This window comes from Salvelinus sp. IW2-2015, linkage group LG19 (assembly GCF_002910315.2).
Source record: "Salvelinus sp. IW2-2015 linkage group LG19, ASM291031v2, whole genome shotgun sequence".
NCBI lineage: Eukaryota > Metazoa > Chordata > Actinopteri > Salmoniformes > Salmonidae > Salvelinus > Salvelinus sp. IW2-2015.
The window spans coordinates 4,424,630-4,448,018 of record NC_036859.1 but is presented as its reverse complement, the minus strand read 5'-3'; the positions used below and the strand labels follow the sequence as shown (position 1 = coordinate 4,448,018).

The 23,389-nt window shown below is 44.5% G+C and overlaps 1 protein-coding gene and 1 pseudogene across 2 annotated transcripts in view; one reads left to right on the top strand and one right to left on the bottom strand.

Annotated features, from left to right (window-relative positions):
- The window catches only part of LOC111979665 (sodium/potassium-transporting ATPase subunit beta-1-interacting protein 3-like), a 118,043-nt gene extending 103,706 nt beyond the window's left edge, over positions 1 to 14,337 (top strand). The window contains exons 6-7 of one of the 2 annotated variants that reach the window (XM_024010284.2): positions 8,080 to 8,163; positions 10,152 to 14,337. In XM_024010284.2, the coding sequence (XP_023866052.2) occupies positions 8,080 to 8,150 (71 nt within the window). In that variant the 3' untranslated portion in view covers positions 8,151 to 8,163; positions 10,152 to 14,337. The remainder of the gene's footprint in view (positions 1 to 8,079; positions 8,164 to 10,151) is intronic. The other variant, XM_070448766.1, reaches the window with a different exon arrangement.
- A 1,031-nt stretch (positions 14,338 to 15,368) lies between these two features.
- The window catches only part of LOC111979543 (baculoviral IAP repeat-containing protein 7-like), a 12,128-nt pseudogene continuing 4,107 nt past the window's right edge, over positions 15,369 to 23,389 (bottom strand).

The window sequence follows — 23,389 nt, the reverse complement described above, 5'->3', positions numbered from 1 at the left end:
ATCTGTTGCTGGAATGGGTGAGGGAGAGAGAGAGAGAGAGAGAGATAATGGAATGGTGTATGGTGTGGAATGGCGTGTGAGGGGAGAGAGAGAGAATACGAGAGAATGGAATGGTTTGGGATGGGTGTGGAATGGTCGTGCAGCGGACGAGAGAAGATGAGAGATGAGATGGAATGGTTGGATGTGGAATGGGTGTGGGGAGAGGAGAGACGAGAGAAGAGAGACGAGAGAGAAGAGAGCAGAGAGACGAGGAGAGAGACAGAGACAGAGAGAGAGAGAAGTAATGGAATGGTTTGGATGCGTGTGGATGGTGTGAGGGAGACATATCGTTGACACATCCACACACGTCATGCCTCCTTCCTTCTTTTCTCCCACCCACCACTGCAACAGGTCTATCTCTTCTAGAAGTACCTATAGGGTTGGCTAGTACAGGGGGGGATTGAAGGGAGAGATCGAGAAAAAAGAAACTGGTGAAAGGTGTGGAGAAAGAGAGAAAAGACAAAATAAGTGGATTAGAGAGAGGGAGCGAGAAGGGGTAGAGAGAGTAGTCTTGAAAACCTGACCCTAGGCAACTCGGGGTCGGGTGATTGATTATGAGATGGTCTGGTTTCAACGATGGACTCTTTTGGCAGAGAGGAACTACATCACTGCCTACGACACTACTTTATCCACTTGAATAAAATACAAAATAGAAACTGGCAAGATGGAGATCACAGAGGTCATTTTTAATGAGGGCATTTCGCAAGTGACTAGTTTGCATCAACTGCCTTAACTAAAACCCCTGCAAAGGTTTTGCCTGCAAACTTTGGTTTTGAATCGCAACGTTCTGGCATGTCTGACTCGTGATTTGTTGGAATAGTCCCCGGGAAACTTTCCCCTTCTCGACGTAGGCAGTGACGCAGTTCCTCTATGCCAAAAGAGTCCATTGTTGAAACAGACCCTACCCACTAGGAACAGATGTCAGTTAATGCAATGTCTATTCCACGTTGGGTCAGCGTATTGAAATGACGTGGAAACAACGTTGAGTCAGCCAGTGTGTGGCCAGTGGGTAATCAAATTTGTTTTTCGAGACTAGAGAGAGGGGCACACATTTGAAGAACAGCTCATGGTAGAAGTGACCTCATAACCTCGAGGTCAAAGGTCACAGTGACGGTTAACTAATCGGGTCGCAGGACACATTTGAGTGTGGTGACAATGGTTGGCATACTGCACGTTTACAGCGGCTGCACACACGAGTTTAGTGAGTGAGAGGAAACGGTGCGTGTTTGGTTGGTGTGGAAATACAACCACTTCTTTGCCGGAGATTCAGTTGCTGTGAATGTTTAGCCCGTCGACTCCCATCGGCTCTGAGCGTCTCGTAATCAGTCACCCCTACGTCACCCCAGAGGTTGAGGGGGAGTCGACTTCAAAATGAGTCACCGACTTTTCCCTCGCTGCCTTTGTTTCTGCTGACCCCGGCGGCCCGTCCATCCGTCGTGTGGACAGTTGGTACAGGTACTGTCTGTGTAGGGGCGCAGGTGACAGACGTCCACTTTGAAAAGCACACAATGACAGAGAGAGAAAGTATATATATATATTAGTTGAACCTTCATTTAACTTGGCACGTCAGTAAAGAACACATTCTTATTTACAATGACGGTCTACCCCCGGCCAAACCCGGACGACGCTGGGTCAATTGTGCGCCGCCCTATGGGACTTCCAATCACGGCCGGGTTGTAATACAGCCTGGATTGGAACCGGGGCGTCTGTAGTGACGCCTCTAGCACTGTGATGCAGGGCCTTGGACCGCTGCACCACTCGGGAGCCACATGCATCTATCTTTGTACAAATAGATTGCTAAGAACAACATGGCTGAATAAAAAAGGGGGGAAGAAAAGTAGAAAAGAGAAGTGGTTGATTCAGTATTCTTTGCTAGTTTTAATTATTCAGTTAGTTCTAGTCTGATCCTTGCTGGCTGGTCGTGTAAATGGACAGCTGTCTTGAAGCACAGCTCCCATGCCCACCTTTGTTATTGTAATCAGCCCTGTGCATATGTACGTGTCTTCTTTTATTTTCAATGCTACACACACACACACACACACACACACACACACACACACACACACACACACACACACACACACACACACACACACACACACACACACACACAGACCATGTACGATGCTCCCTTAATTGATTCACTCATTTGAAGTGCCATATTAGACTGTTCCTTCAGTGAGCTCCCCACACTCCATCAGCATCGGTTCGCCCCCTCGGTTTTTCCCCTTTATTTTCTCTCCATCCTTCTCCTCACTCTTCTCTCTTGCATCTTTCCCCCTCTCATTATCTAAGCAAGTGCGGGGAAAGGATTGTGTCAGGATCCATTTTATATCTGTAAATGTAAAAGGAACTCTCTCTTGCTGTCTCTCTCTCTCTCCCCCTCTCCATATGTAATTCACAAAGGTGTATAAGTTAGGTGTCTGGTCATTCCTTGCTGCCTCATTAGGCCAGACTCTGTTCGATATCTTCCGGAATAACCCCCCCCCCCCATCACCTGAGGAAAGGAGGGATGTGAAGAAGAATGGAAGAGTGAGGTGGACAGGAGAAAGAGCAGAAATAGAGAGATAGCACCTGAGGAGATGCGTTAGGAAGGGAGGGAGGGGGAGAAAGGGGGGGGGGGGGAGAAGCCTGCTGTGGGAAGAGAGAGTTCAAACACAAAGATTAAGCTCCTGAATATGTCATTTAGATGAGACATACATTCCTTTCACGCAAAAAGCCTCACAACAAACAAAGTCTCGGTGGACCGATGTAGGTTTAGAGTAGAATACTCAAGCTAGAATACACACACACACACACACACACACACACACACACACACACACACACACAAAAACTCTCTCTCCGGCTAAGGAAAACCAGGAAGAACAGAACAGTGAGCATCACACTCCTCTCAAGGATCAGCTTCATGTCTCTCAGGCCTTATGTTCCTATTAACATAAGCTGCAGTGTGTGTGTGTGTGTGTGTGCGCGCGCGTGTGCATGTGTATGTAACTGCACGCATACATGTGTGCGAGTCCAGTTATCAGTATAAAGCAGACATCCAGGCAGAGCGAGTGGAGGGGAAAAGCCTCTTTGGAAAGTAGGTCAGAGAGTTATCCTAGTGTTAGCGTGACGGCTAACTGCGGCGCTCCTCTGTACTGACTCACTGTTTCAGTAAATCCCCTGGAGTCATAGGGCAACAGAGGGAGGGAGGGAGAGGAAGGAAGGAGAGGTGAATGGGTGGGTATGTGTAACTCTGATAGGTAGAGACGTAGGGCGCGTTCGTAAATTCTCTCTGGCTATCTACTCCGATTTCAGAGCCCTCTCGTCTGAGTGTGCCACAGAACAACTGATGAATTTACCAACTCTCAACACCTGTTGAATATGGCCAGGGTCAGTAAACGTTGGCAAAAAAAGCGTAATGAAATTGTTGCCAGCAGAACAGGTACAGTCACCAACGCTCTAGATAACATAAAAACAGCCTAACCTGCTCTGCTCGGGGGGTTAAAATGATCAGTATGAGGTGTCCTCTCATTTGTGTCTGGAAGTAGCTAGCAAGCTAGCCAACGTTAGCCAGTTAGCTTGGGTGCTTGACTGCCCTTGTGAGGTCAGAACTCTCGGGTCAACCCTACTCCTCGGCCAGAGGGTCCAGTGTGCTCTCTAAACGCTCCCAGAGCGAAACGCTCTGAATTTACCAACGGACAATTTGACAACGCTCTGAATATACGAACACCCAGAGTGCAATCTGGCGCTCCAGATTGAATTTCTGAACGCACCCATGGTGTTAGCATGGGCTACCGCCCCACTGTGTGTAACCGATGTGAAATGGCTAGCTAGTTAGAGGTGGTGCGCGCTAATAGTGTTTCAATCGGTGACGTCACTCGCTCTGAGACCTGAAGTAGTTGTTCCCCTTGCGCTGCAAGGGCCGCGGCTTTTGTGGAGCGATGGGTAACAGGGCAGGAGAGAGATGGATGGGGAGCAAGAAAGAAGAAAAACAAACAGGGCAGGAGAGAGATGGATGGGGAGCAAGAGGGACGAAAGTGTGAGAGGAAAAGAGTGGAACAAAAGAGAAACAGGGGAGTCAATGACAGTGGCTACGCTACTGAGTCTTTCTGTGGATCTTGTCATGATAAGAATCACAGCCATGGCTTACAAATGTAAACCGGACAATAAACTAATGATGAGTCGGATACTGCATTACAGACCATTGGCTTCAAAGACAATTCATCATAAGCATGTGTGGGTCCCAATTTATCCATCTAATTTTCTTTCTATTTGCACACTGCTCCCCCTACCTTCATTGCCTGATGTTTGTCACTCCACCCYGAAACTCTTTCTGGCTCTGTTACCATCATCCATCCATCTAACTCTTAATTACTTTCACCCCATCCCATCTCTCCCACTTTCTTTCCTTTCCTTCTTTCCTCCTTCTTTCTCTCTTTCATTATTTTTGTCTTTCTGCCACTCCCTTCCTCCTTCCCACCTCCTTGCCCAGGCAGATGTGATGGTGATGAGTCTGGTCTTTACTGAGACAGTGACTAAGCACATGTAACAGTATAGCGTCCGTCCCTCTCCTCGCCCCTACCTGGGCTCGAACCAGGGACCCTCTGCACACATCGACAACAGTCACCCACTCACACTTTCTTCCCTCTTGCTCCCCATCCATCTCTCTCCTTCCCTGTTGTTTTTCTTCTTTCTGGCTCCCCATCCATCTCTCTCCTTCCCTGTTGTTTTTCTTCTTTCTGGCTCCCCATCCATCTCTCTTTCCTGTTGTTTTTTCTTCTTTCTGGCTCCCCATCCATCTCTCTCCTTCCCTGTTGTTTTTCTTCTTTCTGGCTCCCCATCCATTCTCTCCTTCCTGTTGTTTTTCTTCTTTCTGGCTCCCATCCATCTCTCTCCTTTCCTGTTGGTTTTTCTTCCACGCTGTAATCTGCCTCCACCATCATCACCCCCCCCCTCTTAGAATGTTATTGTGACAGATGGATGGTCTTTGTGTCTGTTCGTTAAGCATAGCCCCTGTGACGTTAAACATTTTCCCATCCGTAGTGAATCTGTAATCTCCTTATATTGCTCTGCTTAGTTATTTACTCCACATTAACACATTGATACCTGTCGTGTCTGGCATGCTTTCATGTCGAGGTGGTCCAGTCAACGCTGCTTGCATGATGGGTGACCTTGCTTGAGACCTGAAGACTTGTGTTTGCTCCCAGAGCTAATCTTTGGCTTTAGCTCAGTGGAATAACATCTGAGTGGGTTGGGATGACGCAGGTTGAATACCTAGTCTTTGACGTTGGGATAAGTTCATTTCTCAATACTGCACTGCACACCACACTAAATTTGGAGAAGGTGAACACCTTTACTTGATTTAAAGGTATACTCCACTGGGAGAAATTGCCTCTCTCATACGATAAAAAAACTTACATTTCCTGGACACGACTCTACACTGCCACATAGGTTAGTAGATGTACCACTGGGACAGCACAACACCAGCTGTAGTTTTGCCATATTCAGTTTGGTACATTAATACATTACAATTATATCACAACCCATGTCTCGCACAGTGTGATTTTCCCAGTCACTATTTCTCTCAATCTTCCCCACCTCTTTATCTCTATAAGGGCACAAGGCGAGGCCCGAATGCAGACACAGGAGGCAGATGGTTGCGCTCCGATATTAATTATACCAAAATGGGGTAGGCAAAAAGGCAGGTCGGGGACAGAGTTCATAAACCAGGTCAGAGTCCAAACAGTACCAGGTGATAGGCAGGTTCGAGGTCAGGACGCGCAGGGGTTCAATGATCAGGTCTGAGTCCAAACAGTACAAGTGGATAGGCAGGTTCGAGGTCAGAACAGGCAGAGTGGTCAGGCAGGTGGATTTGGCATCAGGACAGACAAGGGTCAAAAACCAGGAGGGCTAGGAGAAAACAAAGGCCGGGAAAAATAGGATCTAGGAAAAATGTTGGTTGACTTGGAAAAACAAGAGGAACTGGCACAGAGAGACAGGAAACACAGGGATAAATACACCGTGGACTAATGGGGAAAACAGGAGACACCTGGAGGTGGGTGGAGACAATCAGAAAGACAGGTGAAACAGGTCAAGGTGTGTCAATCTCTCTCTCTTCCTTTTCTCTCTCTCGCTCTGTGTCTTACTTTTCTGCTATGTGGGAGGTCAGGGGTGGAGAAAATGATATCCATCATAATCTCCTTTAACCATATTTTACCTCGCACCGATCACCAAGGCAGGAGATGGAACCCTCACTGCCTGCTTGCAATGAGAAAATCACTAGTACAGAAAAGTCCAGGCCAGCCGTGTGTGTGTGTGTTTGCATGTGTGTTTACTGTCCAGATCAAGTGTGTGTTTAACCTTTGTTCGTGTCACCCACCTTACTGGAGCTGCCACTTCCTGATAACTCAGCCTATATATCACTGGCTGAGAGGAAACTGAGAATCCCAAGGAGCCGGAATGGAGCCAGAGGAGAGGGACATGTTAGCTTGTCACTTTTCTTTATTGTTTATCGACAGATAAATTGCCCTATCAGGAACTCTAGTCCCTACAATTTACTTCAAATATTCTATTTGTCTGTTTGAATGTCTCATAAAACCACCGTTCCATGTGGTGCAGTTTCCTGGCCACTACTCGGTGTATGTTTTTATCGAAGCGGAACCACTTCTGTCAGGATTAGTTATCTTCAAGAACCACCACCAAATGACTGTCCTGTTGTAACGAGACAGTTTCACTGCATCCTGTCCTCTATGGTGTTTACTGGGCTCTCAGATCCATTGAGCCAGTTTCACTGCATCCTGTCCTCTATGGTGTTCACTGGGCTTCAGATCATTGAGCAGTTTCACTGCATCCTGTCCTCTATGGTGTTCACGTGGGCTCTTCAGATCCATTGAGCCAGTTTCACTGCATCCTGTCCTCTATGGTGTTCCCTGGGCTCTCAGATCCATTGAGCCAGTTTCACTGCATCCTGTCCTCTATGGTGTTTACTGGGCTCTCAGATCCATTGAGCCAGTTTCACTGCATCCTGTCCTCTATGGTGTTCACTGGCTCTCAGATCCATTGAGCCAGTTTACTGCATCCTGTCCTCTATGGTGTTTACTGGGCTCTCAGATCCATTGAGCCAGTTTCACTGCATCCTGTCCTCTATGGTGTTCACTGGGCTCTCAGATCCATTGTGATAATACATGCACATGCTGTTTTCACACACTCCTTTAACCTCAGCTCATTGGCTCTGTGTCAGTGAAAGTCTAATAGTCCTTTCCTCTCTCGTTTCCCCTACTTCTCTCTCCCTCTCGCTGACTGTTTGCAGCACTCTGTACTTTTATTTTTTGGAGTGAATAAACAGAGTCGGTCTGTCACTTAGTGAAGGTCACCCTCTGTTTTTCAGCGATAAGGCTTATTTTGACAGCTGCCTGACTCTCGGCTTGTGCCCTGGGCTCACAGAAGTGTGCCTCTACCTCAGATAGTCAATTAAATATGTGTTTTGTAACATTGAGGCCTCTCATACTGTAGGTCTAACTCTGTGTTTTGTAGAATTGAGGCCTCTCATACTGTCGGTCTAACTCTGTGTTTTGTAGCATTGAGGCCTCTCATACTGTAGGTCTACTCTGTGTTTTGTAGCATTGAGGCCTCTCATACTGTAGGTCTAACTCTGTGTTTTGTAGCATTGAGGCCTCTCTACTGTAGGTCTAACTCTGTGTTTTGTAGCATTGAGGCCTCTCATACTGTAGGTCTAACTCTGTGTTTTGTAGCATTGAGGCCTCTCATACTGTAGGTCTAACTCTGTGTTTTGTAGCATTGAGGCCTCTCATACTTTAGGTCTAACTCTGTGTTTTGTAGCATTGAGGCCTCTCATACTATAGGTCTAACTCTGTGTTTTGTAACATTGAGTTGTTTTTTCTTTGTTTTGCCATAAGATTGTCTTCCATTCATTTTGTGAATCCAGGTTTGTCACGGATGTTGTTTTATTAGTGTTTCTTCCCGCCCATCAATGTCTGCCTGTCTGTCATGTTCTGATTCCATTTGTCATTTACCATTTGATCTTTTTGTTTTCAGTTGATTTTGTTGCTGGATTTGACCATTCCCTCTCTACCATGTCAATGAGAAACCATCCCATCTCCTCTTAAAGCCCATGTACCTGTAAGTAGGTGTGTGTGTGTGTGGGGGGGGGGGGGGGGGTATGCATTTGTTCTTGTCTGTGTGTGTTTTTTTATGTTTGTGTATGTGTCAGCTATTATTTTTGTGTTAGTTTTCATTATGTGAACACTGTGTCATGTCTTCCAAAGGGGTCTAGGCAGTACACACAGTGTTATGTAATTCTAATAGCTCTTCTCGTGTTTCTCTGAGCTAGGACTTTTACCATTGTGGCTGAGAACTCTCTCTCGCATGACTTTGTTTCTCTGCGGCTAGTCTTTGAGATGAATTAAGATGTCACGTATTCTTCGTTACACAGTGTTAGTTGGAATGAGCCCTTAATTACTCACTCTAATGGGCATTTCAGTTTTCACCCGACATGCACACAATTCAAATGACAGTAGATAATGGTTCCATGGTGTGATGTCATAGGCTCAGGGCATTTTGTATGGTCCCAGAGAAAACAGGACAGAACTTTGGACTGTTCTACTGTATATAGTACACTACCTTTGGTCAGTGATAAAGGTATGTGGCTCTGGCAAAAAAAGTTTATAGGGAATAGGGTGTCATTTGGGACATGTTGGTAAGTGTTAATACTTTTTCCTCACCAACACGTCTGCTACTGTATGCCAGTTCCCTTCTGGGTGGGTGAAATATGAGAATAGGCCAGTGTGTAGAGACTAGAGTTGGGTTTCCTGTCTGATCCAGTTAACCATACACTTCAATACCTCAACACATCAGCCCAGTGTGTTTTCATTAAAGATTAGCCAATATCAAATCGATAAATTTTGAATTGTACAGGTGTTGTTATCGGGATGAAGTACATAACAACCGTATCATGGTAGACTCTTCTTCTGTGACTCGTATCAAGGTTCTTTCTGGTTCTGCTAGCTCTGTGTGGGGGATGATAAGCCTGACTGGAGTGAGCAAACACTATTAAACCTGCTATATCTTGTCTGAAGGCTTAGGGAATATGTAGGTTTGTCGTGTGTGTGTGTGTTGTGTGTGTGTGTGTGTGTGTGTGTGGTGTTGTGTGTGTGTGTGTGTGTGTGTGTGTGTGTGTGTGGTGTGTGTGTGTGTGTGTGTGTGTGTGTGTGTTTGTGTGTGTGTTTGTGCATTTATGCATGTAGACATACAGGTAACTGCCAAATAAAGCAAACACGAACATATTGTTTTAATATGGCCACCACAAGCTGCCAGACGAGCTACAACGCGCCTTGGCATAGATTTGACAAGTGTCTGGAACCCTATAGGAGGGATGCAACACTATTCTTCCATGAGAAATTCCATGATTTGGTGTTTTGTTGATGGTGGTGGAAAACGCTGCCTTAGGCGCCACTCCAGAATCTCCCATCGGTGTTCAATTGGGTTGAGCTCTGGCGGCTGCGACGGGCACGGCATGTCATGAAACATCAGCAAGTTGTGCAGTCTTCATCACTGAAGCGCCTGCTAAACTTGCCCCAACAATCACCCCTCTTTCAAAGTCGCAGATCTCTTCTTCTAGCCATGGTAGCCTAAATAATGGGCAACTGGGCATTTTATACATGACCCGAAGCACGATGAGATGTTAATTCCACACCTGTGTGCAAGGCATCTGCTTTCAACATACTTTGTGTACCTCATTTACTCAAGTGTTTCCTTTATTTTGGCAGTTACCTGTAGAAATACCGTGGATTGGAGGTTCTCTGCCTTTTAACCACCATCACAGCTTCCATTGGAATGATCTACTCAATTATGCAGGAAACTTAAAAACAATGTGGCCAGTGGCGTCAGTCTTTTAATTTCCCTTAGCCCAAATGGAAGTATTATTAGCCTGCAGGACATCTCTCCTGACAGCTTCATCATCTCTGTTGCAAATGAGACAGAGGGAATGTTTTCCCCTCCTCCAGCACAAGGGATATAAAGCCTAGATAATAAATGTACTGGAAATCGTGTGTGCTCATGTGCGTGCGTTCCTCACCCACTCACTGTCTTCTGTGTTCTATCACCTCCAGGTCTACGTAAATAGGGCAGAAGGCAACATTGCAGGTTCCGATGGAAACAAAGTGGCTGCTCTGACTGGCACAACAACAGTCCGAGAATTCACTGGGGCAGGCCAGACGTTCCTCTGGTTCTCTACATCTCTTCAGTACTCTAAACATGTAAATTACTGGTGCTCTGCTTAATAATGACTGTACTTCCCAGTTCTGTTCTGTTGTTAGTGGGAGGGATGGAGAGGATAGGGTTGGGGGATGGGGAGGGAGGGGCTGGGGGTAATTACAGTGTAACATGGGCCTGATCTCTTACTGTGTACTCAAATATAAATTATTTATCTAGAACTACAAACGGCATCCGACAACAGAGACGTACAGTACCTGCTGTCAATGGCTGTATTTCTGTCCATTGTTCTATCAGAACTAGTGATCTATCTATAGATCATAGCTATATATACAGTACCAGTCAAAAGTTTGGACTCACCTACTCATTCAAGGGGTTTTCTTTATTTTTACTATTTTCTACATTGCAGCATAATTGTGAAAACATCGACGCTATGAAATAACACATATGGAATCATGTAGTAGCCACCCTTTGCCTTGATGACAGCTTTGCACACTCTCACATTCTTTCAACCAGCTTCACCTGGAATGCTTTTCTAACAGTCTAGAACGAGTTCCCACATATGCTGAGCACTTGATGGCTGCTTTCCTTCACTCTGCAGTCCAACTCATGACAAACCATCTCAATTGGGTTGAGGTCAGGTCATTGTGGTGGCCAAGGCATCTGATGCAGCACTCCATCCCTCTGCTTCTTGGTAAAATAGCCCTTACACAGCCTGGAGGTGTGTTGGGTCATTGTCCTGTTGAAAAACAGGACAATACGCCAGATGGGATGGCGTATTGCTGCAGAATGCTGTGGTAGCCATGCTGGTTAAGAGTGCCTTGAATTGTAAATAAATCACTGACAGTGTCACGAGCAAAGCACCATCACACCTCCTCCATGCTTCACGGTGGGAACCACACATGTGGAGATATTCCATTCACCTACTTTCATCTGTTCACACGCTCTGCGTCTCACAATGACATGGCGGTTGGAACCAAAAATCTCTAATTTGGTCTCATCAGACCAAAGGACAGATTTCCACTGGTCTAATGTCGATTACTCGTGATTCTTGGCACAAGCAAGTCTCTTCTTATTATTAGTGTGCTTTAGTAGTGGTTTATTTGTAGCAATTCGACCATGAAGGCCTGATTCACACAGTCTTCTCTGAACAGTTGATGTTGAGATGTGTCTGTTACTTGAACTCTGTGAAGCATTTATTTGGGCTGCAATTTCTGAGGCAGTTAACTCTAATGAACGTATCCTCTGCAGCAGAGGTAACTCTGGGTCTTCCTTTCCTGTGGCGGTCCATATGAGAGCCAGTTTTAGCATATTGCTTGATGGTTTTCGCGACTGCACTTGAAGAATCTTTAAAAGTTATTGACATTTTCCGGATTGACTGACCTTCACTGTCGTTTCTCTTTGCTTATTTGAGCTGTTCTTGCCATGGTCTTTTAGACTTGGTCTTTTACCAAATAGGGCTATCTTCTGTATACCACCCATACCTTGTCACAACACAACTGATTGGCTCAAACGCATTAAGAAGGAAAGACATTTCACAAATGAACTTTTAAAAAGGCTCACCTGTTAATTGAAATGCATTCCAGGTGACTACCTCATGAAGCTGGTTGAGAGAATGCCAAGAGTGTGCAAAGCTGTCATCAAGGCAAAGGGTGGCTACTTTGAAGAATCTCAAATATAAAATATATTTTGATTTGTTTACCACTTTTTTGGTTACTACATGATTCCATTTGTGTTATTTCATAGTTTGGATGTCTTCACTATTATTCTACAATGTAGAAAACTGTAAAAATAAAGGAAAACCCTGGAATCAGTAGGTGTGTCCACATTTTTGACCGGTACTGTATCTACACACGCATATAAACTTGTGTGAACCCGACAGTTCAGCCTTCCTCCTGTTCTCTGGTCTGAAAGGCCTCTCTGTCTGTGGCTTTGTGGTTTGGAGTGTTATTATGGCCTGGTCTCGAGATCCTCACTCTGAGGCTGAATTACAGTTGAGCCTGTGGAATGGAATGAACGATTGTGTTCTGCTGTTTACTTGAGGCCAGGATCTGTGCACATAAATACACAGGCAAAGCAGTAAGGGGTAGGGCGGAAAGGAGTGGGAGACGGGGTGGGAGGTAGGGAAACAAAGCAACCAAACCTACAGGGGCTTCAGTCAAAAATAGAACCGGAAGAAAAAAAAATACAACACAAGATGGAAAACGGGTTTGAGTCAGGGTTTTGAAATGCTAACTAAACAACGACAACCTCCAAACAGAGATAGCTTAAGGCATTACAGTAAAAGCACACAGGCAATAATGTTTGAGTCAAAGTTTTTGTTCATCCAGTCTTACATTTACAGTGGTGTGACTGGTTATGATATACAGTGTTTCGGTCGACCGAGTCTTAAAACTGTAGAGGGGGATGGAGTGAAAGGAAAAACGGTTTATCTGTCACCTTGTTTTACAGTCGTTGGTGTTGGTGCTTTGAGGTTTGTGTCAGGATGTAGATGTGTCTTAAAGCCCCTGTCCAACAACCCAACTGCCTCCAACTACTGCGAGGCTAGGGGTTTGAGTGTTTGACAGTTGATCATAAGTCATACACTGTGGCTCACTGTATTTCCTCTCCAAAATAGTACGCGATATGAGAGGTAGTTTGTCTCCATTTCCCCTCCATGGCATACAAAGGTATTGAATGGAGTGTAAATGGTTTTTAAGTAGCACAAATATAGCAAAGCAAGAAGACAGAAACATACTGTACACCACTTGTTTTCTCTATCATTCCATCTACAGATCGATGATTCAACTGTGATACATGTCAATAGCTTTTTCATAGCATGTTTGAATGGGTTTTGTATGATAACTGTGGATATTCTGTATTATACGGTAATAATCTATTGTATGTTTGGGTCTTTGTGGGTTTGGGGAGCAGTTATCCCACAATTCATAGACATCAACTATTTTGTCCAAACTTTAAGCTGGGGGCTAGTTCTTGAGTATTTTGGACTTTGTGTTACAGAGTGTGTAACTGCCTGGGTCTTTGGCTGTGTCCCTTTATGAGTAGAATGGAGTTGCCACTAGACACTAATCTAAGGTGAGTTTTGTGTTTCATCCCTCACTTCAGATTTGAGAAGGGGCAACTGATCCTAGATCTGTGCCTAAGAGCACCTCATCTACCTGGACTGTCCACCTTCTGCCTTAATCTTCCTGTGTACCACTACTGCCCCCTGTTGTTGAATGTAGTCATGTACACATTCAAATACTACTGAATATATTTCTGTTCTGGATTTCAACAAAGCCCTCTGCTTTGTCATTTAGGGTTTCATGGCATACTGTTTATTGATAAGATATAATACACAGTTTAGGTTATTTCCCATCGGCCTACTGGACACCATAGGAAGGTCCAGTGTACTACCCTGCATGTATGTATGCCTATATCTCACAGTATACTTCTTTATCGCCGTCTTATCCACTCAGTCTTATACTTGACGCCGTTCCAGAAGAACAAATGTATTTCTCTGTTCCGACTGAAGCCTCTACATTTATTTGTATTTATTTGTATCGTTTGTCTCGATGCAATCTGCTGTGGCATGAATGTGATGAATACCCTTGTTATTAAATCAAAGCTTGTTTTCCCACTTCATCAAAAAGAGCCTTGAACACGGCACATATGGAGACTGGAATTTGGTTCGGTCTCGTGTATCCAGCATCTGATCAACACCTTATCCCCTTGTGGGCTTGATAGAGAGGCTTCTGAGCTGATATTAACATCACAGCTGTCTCTCAACTGATATTGGCTTCAGATTAATGCTTTTGCAGAACAGTGGTAGGGGCTTCAGTAATGGTGCAAAGAATAATGATTGTAAACTACGGGCCTTGTTCCAAATGATATCCTGAAGTAGTGCACTATGTAGGGAATAAGGTATAATTTGAGGTGTAAATGTAAAATTTCAGGACAGTGCAATGTTACAGAAGATTCAGATATAGATGTATTGTGCAATAGACGTCATTCTGTCATAGATAATGCCAGCTCTATGCATTACATTTCTATCTGTAATACTCTATGTTGCACTCCGATGAATAAACCCCAAGCTTATCAATACCAAGCCGTGGCTGCCTGTCAATACTTCTGAACAAAGGACCAGATACACTTTATTAACTGTAGTCAGGATCATTACCAACGGTGAACACACTGCACATTATGTCTTGATAAATATCTTTGGACACCTAAAATTATTTCATTTATAGGAACAGTTTTGTTCCTTTCAATGCAAAACAGCCTCTGCAACAGGGAATGGAAGAGTCATACCTGACATTAGTTAGTTGGAGCCTATTGTGGTCGTGTGATGGATACCACTGAAAAAAAAGTCCACTTTGTAGATAATTGTTTTTCTTTGTATGGAAAAGTGGGGGGGAAAGCTTTTTGTATTTGTCTTTATTTTGCGTCCTCTGTAGTCCTCTTCATGTGACTCAATTATTTAATCATATTTGTCCAAACCTGTGCTGTGTTCAATAGTGTAAATATCAGTTTGTTAATAAACAAATGTTGTACTTTTTTTTGTTGTTGCCCTTTTTCTCCCCAAGTTCGTGGTATCCAATTGGTAGTTACAGTCTTGTCCCATCGCTGCAACTCCCGTACGGACTCGGGAGAGGCAAATGTCGAGAGCCATGCGTTCTCCGAAACACGACCCTGCCACGCCGCATTGCTTCTTGACACATTGCTCGCCCAACCCGGAAACCAGCCGCACCAATGTGTCGGAGGAAACATCGTACAACCGGCGACCGTGTCAGCGTGCAATGCGCCTGGTCCGCCACAGGAGTCGCTAGAGTGCGATGGGACAAGGACATCACGCCCGGCCAAACCCTCCCCTAACCCGGACGATGCTGGGCCAATTGTGCGCCACCTCATGGGTCTCCGGGTTGAACCCGGGTCTGTAGTGACGCCTCAAGCACTGCGATGCAGTGCCTAAGACCGCTGCGCCACTCGGAAGGCCAAATGATGTGTACTTTTAATAAACCGATTCTGTGTCATTTGTTTTAGGGATTATTCATAGTATTTGTACAAACTGTAATCTGATGTGCAGTTGGACTGATACGCTTGCTCTCCCAGTTGATCTCTGTAAACACCAATAATGATATTGCCAATGTGTTTACTGTATTCAAATAAATATATTCAACAACTTCTTCTCCAGCCAAAAAGAAGCCATTTTGATTTCGGTGGTTATTTTGAGCAGGGCAAATCAACAGCAGAGCAGTGTTGAGGTTAGGAGAATGGGTCAGATCTGTCAGGCATCTAAAATCCAGGAGACATTTTCACAAAATTCTCACAGCACCTATAGAAAGATGAGCCGCTCCGAGGGGTTGTAGAATCTGTCTTCATTTGTCAAAGGCAAACAAAAGCCTAAAAGTGAAACGAGGATATTGTGTGTTGGTGTATTAGGTATACTTTCGGGCAATCTTGTCATACGAATATACACACATACACACTCCGACTCACACAAGGGTCTTGTACTTGAATGTGGCTCTCAGGACATGAATGCTCGGACGCTGCCTCTGATGGTGGCTGTGCAGATGGGGCAGTGACGCAGGCTGGCAGCACAGTCGCTGCACACCACCAGGTGACCACAGGGGATGAAGACGATGGATACCAGCTTGTCCATACACACCTTACATGTTCGCTCCTCCTGCAGCTGACGCAGGAGCTCCTCAGGGGTGGAGTCTCCCACTGCTGAAATACAAACATGAATTTACAAGTGTGTGTGTGTGTGTGTGTGTGGACGTGTTTAACTATTCTTGTGGGGACCAGAAGTCCCTACAAGAATGGTAAACGAACAAAAAAGTTGACCAGCTGGGGACATTTTGTTAGTCCCCACAAGGTCAAATGCTATTTCTAGGGGGTTTAGGGTTAAGGTTAGAATTAGTGTTAGGGTTAGAATTAAGTTAAATATTAAGGTTAGGAGCTAGGGTTAGTTGTAGGGTTAGGGTTAGGAGCTAGGGTTAGGTTTAGGGTTAGGATAAAGTTGAGGTTTTTGGGTTAGGGTTAGGTTAAGAGTACGGGTTAGGTTTAGGGTTAGGGTTAGGGTTAGGGGTTAGGGAAAATAGGATTTTGAATGGGACTGAATTGTATGTCCCCACAAGGTTAGCTGTACAAGACTGTGTGTGTGTGTGTGTGTGTGGCGATGCACTGCCATTTGGCGTGCAGTACGTTGGCAGTGCTTGCTGTGACTTGTAGTGCAGCGCAACGCGGGCGGTAGGCATGGAAGCGGGCCGAGCTGAATTGACAACACAAATCATTGCGCAGACTGAATAGAAATAGAAATGCGTCACCGGCCGGAACGATTTGAGATGTTAATTCCACACCTGTGTGCAAGGCATCTGCTTTCAACATACTTTGTGTACCTCATTTACTCAAGTGTTTCCTTTATTTTGGCAGTTACCTGTAGAAATACCGGGATTGGAGGTTCTCTGCCTTTTAACCACATCACAGCTTCCATGGAATGATCTACTCAATTATGCAGGAAACTTAAAAACAAATGTGGCCAGTGGCGTCAGCTTTTAATTTCCCTTAGCCCAAATGGAAGTATTATTAGCCTGCAGGACATCTCTCCTGACAGCTTCATCATCTCTGTTGCAAATGAGACAGAGGGAATGTTTTCCCCTCCTCCAGCACAGGGATATAAAGCCTAGATAATAAATGTACTGGAAATCGTGTGTGCTCATGTGCGTGCGTTCCTCACCCACTCACTGTCTTCTGTGTTTATCACCTCCAGGTCTACGTAAATAGGGCAGAAGGCAACATTGCAGGTTCCGATGGAAACAAAGTGGCTGCTCTGACTGGCACAACAAAGTCCGAGAATCTGGGCAGGCCAGACGTTCCTCTGGTTCTCTACATCTCTTCAGTACTCTAAACATGTAATTACTGGTGCTCTGCTTAATAATGACTGTACTTCCCAGTTCTGTTCTGTTGTTAGTGGGAGGGATGAGAGGATAGGGTTGGGGGATGGGGAGGGAGGGCTGGGGGTAATTACAGTGTAACATGGGCCTGATTCTCTTACTGTGTACTCAATATAAATTATTATCTAGAACTACAAACGGCATCGACACAGAGACGTACAGTACCTGCTGTCAATGGCTGTATTTCTGTCCATTGTTCTATCAGAACTAGTGATCTATCTATAGATCATAGCTATATATCAGTACCAGTCAAAAGTTTGGACTCACCTACTCATTCAAGGGTTTTCTTTATTTTACTATTTTCTACATTGCAGCATAATTGTGAAAACATCGACGCTATGAAATAACACATATGGAATCATGTAGTAGCCACCTTTGCCTTGATGACAGCTTTGCACACTCTCACATTCTTCAACCAGCTTCACCTGGAATGCTTTTCTAACAGTCTAGAACGAGTTCCACATATGCTGAGCACTTGATGGCTGCTTTCCTTCACTCTGCAGCCAACTCATGACAAACCATCTCAATTGGGTTTGAGGTCAGGTCATTGTGGTGGCCAAGGCATCTGATGCAGCACTCCATCCCTCTGCTTCTTGTAAAATAGCCCTTACACAGCCTGGAGGTGTGTTGGGTCATTGTCCTGTTGAAAAACAGGACAATACGCCAGATGGGAATGGCGTATTGCTGCAGAATGCTGTGGTAGCCATGCTGGTTAAGAGGGCCTTGAATTGTAAATAAATCACTGACAGTGTCACGAGCAAAGCACCATCACACCTCCTCCATGCTTCAGGTGGAACCACACATGTGGAGATATTCCATTCCTACTTTCATCTGTTCACACGCTCTGCGGCTCACAATGACATGGCGGTTGGAACCAAAAATCTCTAATTTGGTCTCATCAGACCAAAGGACAGATTTCCACTGGTCTAATGTCGATTACTCGTGATTCTTGGCACAAGCAAGTCTCTTCTATTATAGTGTTGCTTTAGTAGTGGTTTATTTGTAGCAATTCGACCATGAAGGCCCTGATTCACACAGTCTTCTCTGAACAGTTGATGTTGAGATGTGTCTGTTACTTGAACTCTCTGTGAGCATTTATTTGGGCTGCAATTTTCTGAGGCAGTTAACTCTAATGAACGTATCCTCTGCAGCAGAGGTAACTCTGGGTCTTCCTTTCCTGTGGCGGTCCATATGAGAGCCAGTTTTAGCTATTGCTTGATGGTTCGCGACTGCATGAGAATTAAAAGTTATTGACTATTTCGGATGACGCGGCCTTCACTGTCGTTCTCTTTGCTTATTTGAGCTGTTCTTGCCATGGTCTTTTAGACTTGGTCTTTTACCAAATAGGGCTATCTTCTGTATACCACCCATACCTTGTCACAACACAACTGATTGGCTCAAACGCATTAAGAAGGAAAGACATTTCACAAATGAACTTTTAAAAAGGCTCACCTGTTAATTGAAATGCATTCCAGGTGACTACCTCATGAAGCTGGTTGAGAGAATGCCAAGAGTGTGCAAAGCTGTCATCAAGGCAAAGGGTGGCTACTTTGAAGAATCTCAAATATAAAATATATTTTGATTTGTTTACCACTTTTTTGGTTACTACATGATTCCATTTGTGTTATTTCATAGTTTGGATGTCTTCACTATTATTCACAATGTAGAAAACTGTAAAATAAAGGAAAACCCTGGAATCAGTAGGTGTGTCCAATTTTTGACCGGTACTGTATCTACACACGCATATAAACTTGTGTGAAACCCGACAGTTCAGCCTCCTCCTGTTCTCTGGTCTGAAAGGCCTCTCTGTCTGTGGCTTTGTGGTTGGAGTGTATTATGGCCTGGTCTCGAGATCCTCACTCTGAGGCTGAATTACAGTTGAGCCTGTGGAATGGAATGAACGATTGTGTTCTGCTGTTTACTTGAGGCCAGGATCTGTGCACATAAATCACCAGGCAAAGCAGTAAGGGGTAGGGCGGAAAGGAGTGGGAGACGGGGTGGGAGGTAGGGAAACAAAGCAACCAAACCTACAGGGGCTTCAGTCAAAAAATAGAACCGGAAGAAAAAAAATACAACACAAAGATGGAAAACGGGTTTGAGTCAGGTTTTTGAAATGCTAACTAAACAACGACAACCTCCAAACAGAGATAGCTTAAGGCATTACAGTAAAAGCACACAGGCAATAATGTTTGAGTCAAAGTTTTGTTCATCCGTCTTACATTTACAGTGGTGTGACTGGTTATGATATACAGTGTTTCGGTCGACCGAGTCTTAAAAACTGTAGAGGGGGATGGAGTGAAAGGAAAAACGGTTTATCTGTCACTTGTTTTACAGTCGTTGTGTGTGGTGCTTTGAGGTTGTGTCAGGATGTAGATTGTGTCTTAAAGCCCCTGTCCAACAACCCAACTGCCTCCAACTACTGCGAGGCTAGGGTTTGAGTGTTTGACAGTTGATCATAAGTCATACACTGTGTGCTCACTGTATTTCCTCTCCAAATAGTACGCGATATGAGAGGTAGTTTGTCTCCATTTCCCCTCCATGGCATACAAAGTATTGAATGGAGTGTAAATGGTTTTTAAGTAGCACAAATATAGCAAAGCAAGAAGACAGAAACATACTGTACACACTTGTTTTCTCTATCATTCCATCTACAGATCGATGATTCAACTGTGATACATGTCAATAGCTTTTTCATAGCATGTTTGAATGGGTTTTGTATGATAACTGTGGATATTCTGTATTATACGGTAATAATCTATTGTATGTTTGGGCTTTGTGGGTTTGGGGAGCAGTTATCCCACAATTCATAGACATCAACTATTTTGTCCAAACTTTAAGCTGGGGGCTAGTTCTTGAGTATTTTGGACTTTGTGTTACAGAGTGTGTAACTGCCTGGGTCTTTGGCTGTGTCCCTTTATGAGTAGAATGGAGTTGCCACTAGACACTTAATCTAAGGTGAGTTTTGTGTTTCATCCCTCACTTCAGATTGAGAAGGGGCAACTGATCCTAGATCTGTGCCTAAGAGCACCTCATCTACCTGACTGTCCACCTTCTGCCTTAATCTTCCTGTGTACCATTACTGCCCCTGTTGTTGAATGTAGTCATGTACACATTCAAATACTACTGAATATATTTCTGTTCTGGATTTCAACAAAGCCCTCTGCTTTGTCATTTAGGGTTTCATGGCATACTGTTTATTGATAAGATATAATACACAGTTTAGGTTATTTCCCATCGGCCTACTGGACACCATAGGAAGGTCCAGTGTACTACCCTGCATGTATGTATGCCTATATCTCACAGTATACTTCTTTATCGCCGTCTTATCCCATCAGTCTTAACTTGACGCCGTTCCAGAAGAACAAATGTATTTCTCTGTTCCGACTGAAGCCTCTACATTTTTGTATTTATTTGTATCGTTTGTCTCGATGCAATCTGCTGTGGCATGAATGTGATGAATACCCTTGTTATTAAATCAAAGCTTGTTTCCCACTTCATCAAAAAGAGCCTTGAACACGGCACATATGGAGACTGGAATTTGGTTCGGTCTCGTGTATCCAGCATCTGATCAACACCTTATCCCCTTGTGGGCTTGATAGAGAGGCTTCTGAGCTGATATTAACATCACAGCTGTCTCTCAACTGATATTGGCTTCAGATTAATGCTTTTGCAGAACAGTGGTAGGGGCTTCAGTAATGGTGCAAAGAATAATGATTGTAAACTACGGGCCTTGTTCCAAATGATATCCTGAAGTAGTGCACTATGTAGGGAATAAGGTATAATTTGAGGTGTAAATGTAAAATTTCAGGACAGTGCAATGTTACAGAAGATTCAGATATAGTGTATTGTGCAATAGACGTCATTCTGTCATAGATAATGCCAGCTCTATGCATTACATTTCTATCTGTAATACTCTATGTTGCACTCCGATGAATAAACCCCAAGCTTATCAATACCAAGCCGTGGCTGCCTGTCAATACTTCTGAACAAAGGACCAGATACACTTTATTAACTGTAGTCAGGATCATTACCAACGGTGAACACACTGCACATTATGTCTTGATAAATATCTTTGGACACCTAAAATTATTCATTTATAGGAACAGTTTTTTCCTTTCAATGCAAAACAGCCTCTGCAACAGGGAATGGAAGAGTCATCCGACATTAGTTAGTTGGAGCCTATTGTGGTCGTGTGATGGATACCACTGAAAAAAAGTCCACTTTGTAGATAATTGTTTTTCTTTGTATGGAAAAGTGGGGGGGAAAGCTTTTTGTATTTGTCTTTATTTTGCGTCCTCTGTAGTCCTCTCATGTGACTCAATTATTTAATCATATTTGTCCAAACCTGTGCTGTGTTCAATAGTGTAAATATCAGTTTGTTAATAAACAAATGTTGTATCTTTTTTTGTTGTTGCCCTTTTTCTCCCCAAGTTCGTGGTATCCAATTGGTAGTTACAGTCTTGTCCCATCGCTGCAACTCCCGTGCGGACTCCGGAGAGGCAAAGGTCGAGAGCCATGCGTCCTTCGAAACACGACCCTGCCACGCCGCATTGCTTCTTGACACATTGCTCGCCCAACCGGAAACCAGCCGCACCAAGTGTCGGAGGAAACATCGTACAACCGGCGACCGTGTCAGCGTGCAATGCGCCTGGTCCGCCACAGGAGTCGCTAGAGTGCGATGGGACAGGACATCACGCCCGGCCAAACCCTCCCCTAACCCGGACGTGCTGGGCCAATTGTGCGCCACCTCATGGCCTCCGGGTTGAACCCGGGTCTGTAGTGACGCCTCAAGCACTGCGATGCAGTGCCTAAGACCGCTGCCCACTCGGAGGCCAAATGATGTGTACTTTTATATAAACCGATTCTGTGTCATTTGTTTTAGGGATTATTCATAGTTTTGTACAAACTGTAATCTGATGTGCAGTTGGACTGATACGCTTGCTCTCCAGTTGATCTCTGTAAACACCAATAATGATATTGCCAATGTGTTTACTGTATTCAAATAAAATATTTCAACAATTCTTCTCCAGCCAAAAAGAAGCCATTTTGATTTCGGTGGTTATTTTGAGCAGGGCAAATCAACAGCAAGAGCAGTGTGAGGTTAGGAGAATGGGTCAGATCTGTCAGGCATCTAAATCCAGGAGACATTTTCACAAAATTCTCACAGCACCTAATGAAAGATGAGCTGCTCCGAGGGTTGTAGAATCTGTCTTCATTTGTCAAAGGCAAACAAAGCCTAAAAGTGAAACGAGGATATTGTGTGTTGGTGTATAGGTATACTTTCGGGCAATCTTGCATACGAATATACACACATACACACTCCGACTCACACAAGGGTCTTGTACTTGAATGTGGCTCTCAGGACATGAATGCTCGGACGCTGCCTCTGATGGTGGCTGTGCAGATGGGGCAGTGACGCAGGCTGGCAGCACAGTCGCTGCACACCACCAGGTGACCACAGGGGTGAAGACGATGGATACCGCTTGTCCATACCACACTTACATGTTCGCTCCTCCTGCAGCTGACGCAGGAGCTCCTCAGGGTGGAGTCTCCCACTGCTGAAAATACAACATGAATTTACAAGTGTGTGTGTGTGTGTGTGTGTGGACGTGTTTAACTATTCTTGTGGGGACCAGAAGTCCCTACAAGAATGGTAAACGAACAAAAAAGTTGACCAGCTGGGACATTTTGTTAGTCCCACAAGGTCAAATGCTATTTCTAGGGGGTTTAGGGTTAAGGTTAGAATTAGTGTTAGGGTTAGAATAAGTTAAATATTAAGGTTAGGAGCTAGGGTTAGTTGTAGGGTTAGGGTTAGGAGCTAGGGTTAGGTTTAGGGTTAGGATAAAGTTGAGGTTTTTGGGTTAGGGTTAGGTTAAGAGTACGGGTTAGGTTTAGGGTTAGGGTTAGGGTTAGGGGTTAGGGAAAATAGGATTTTGAATGGGACTGAATTGTATGTCCCCACAAGGTTAGCTGTACAAGACTGTGTGTGTGTGTGTGTGTGTGTGTGTGTGTGGTGTGTGGTGTGTGTGTGTGTGTGTGTGTGTGGTGTTGTGTGGTGTGTGTGTGTGTGTGTGTGTGTGTGTGGGTGTGTGGGGTGGGGGGTGGGTGGGTGGGTGGGTGGGTGGGTGGGTGGGTGGGTGGGTGTGTGTGTAATATGACTGTGTGTGTGTGTAATATGTGTGTGTGTGTTAATAATGACC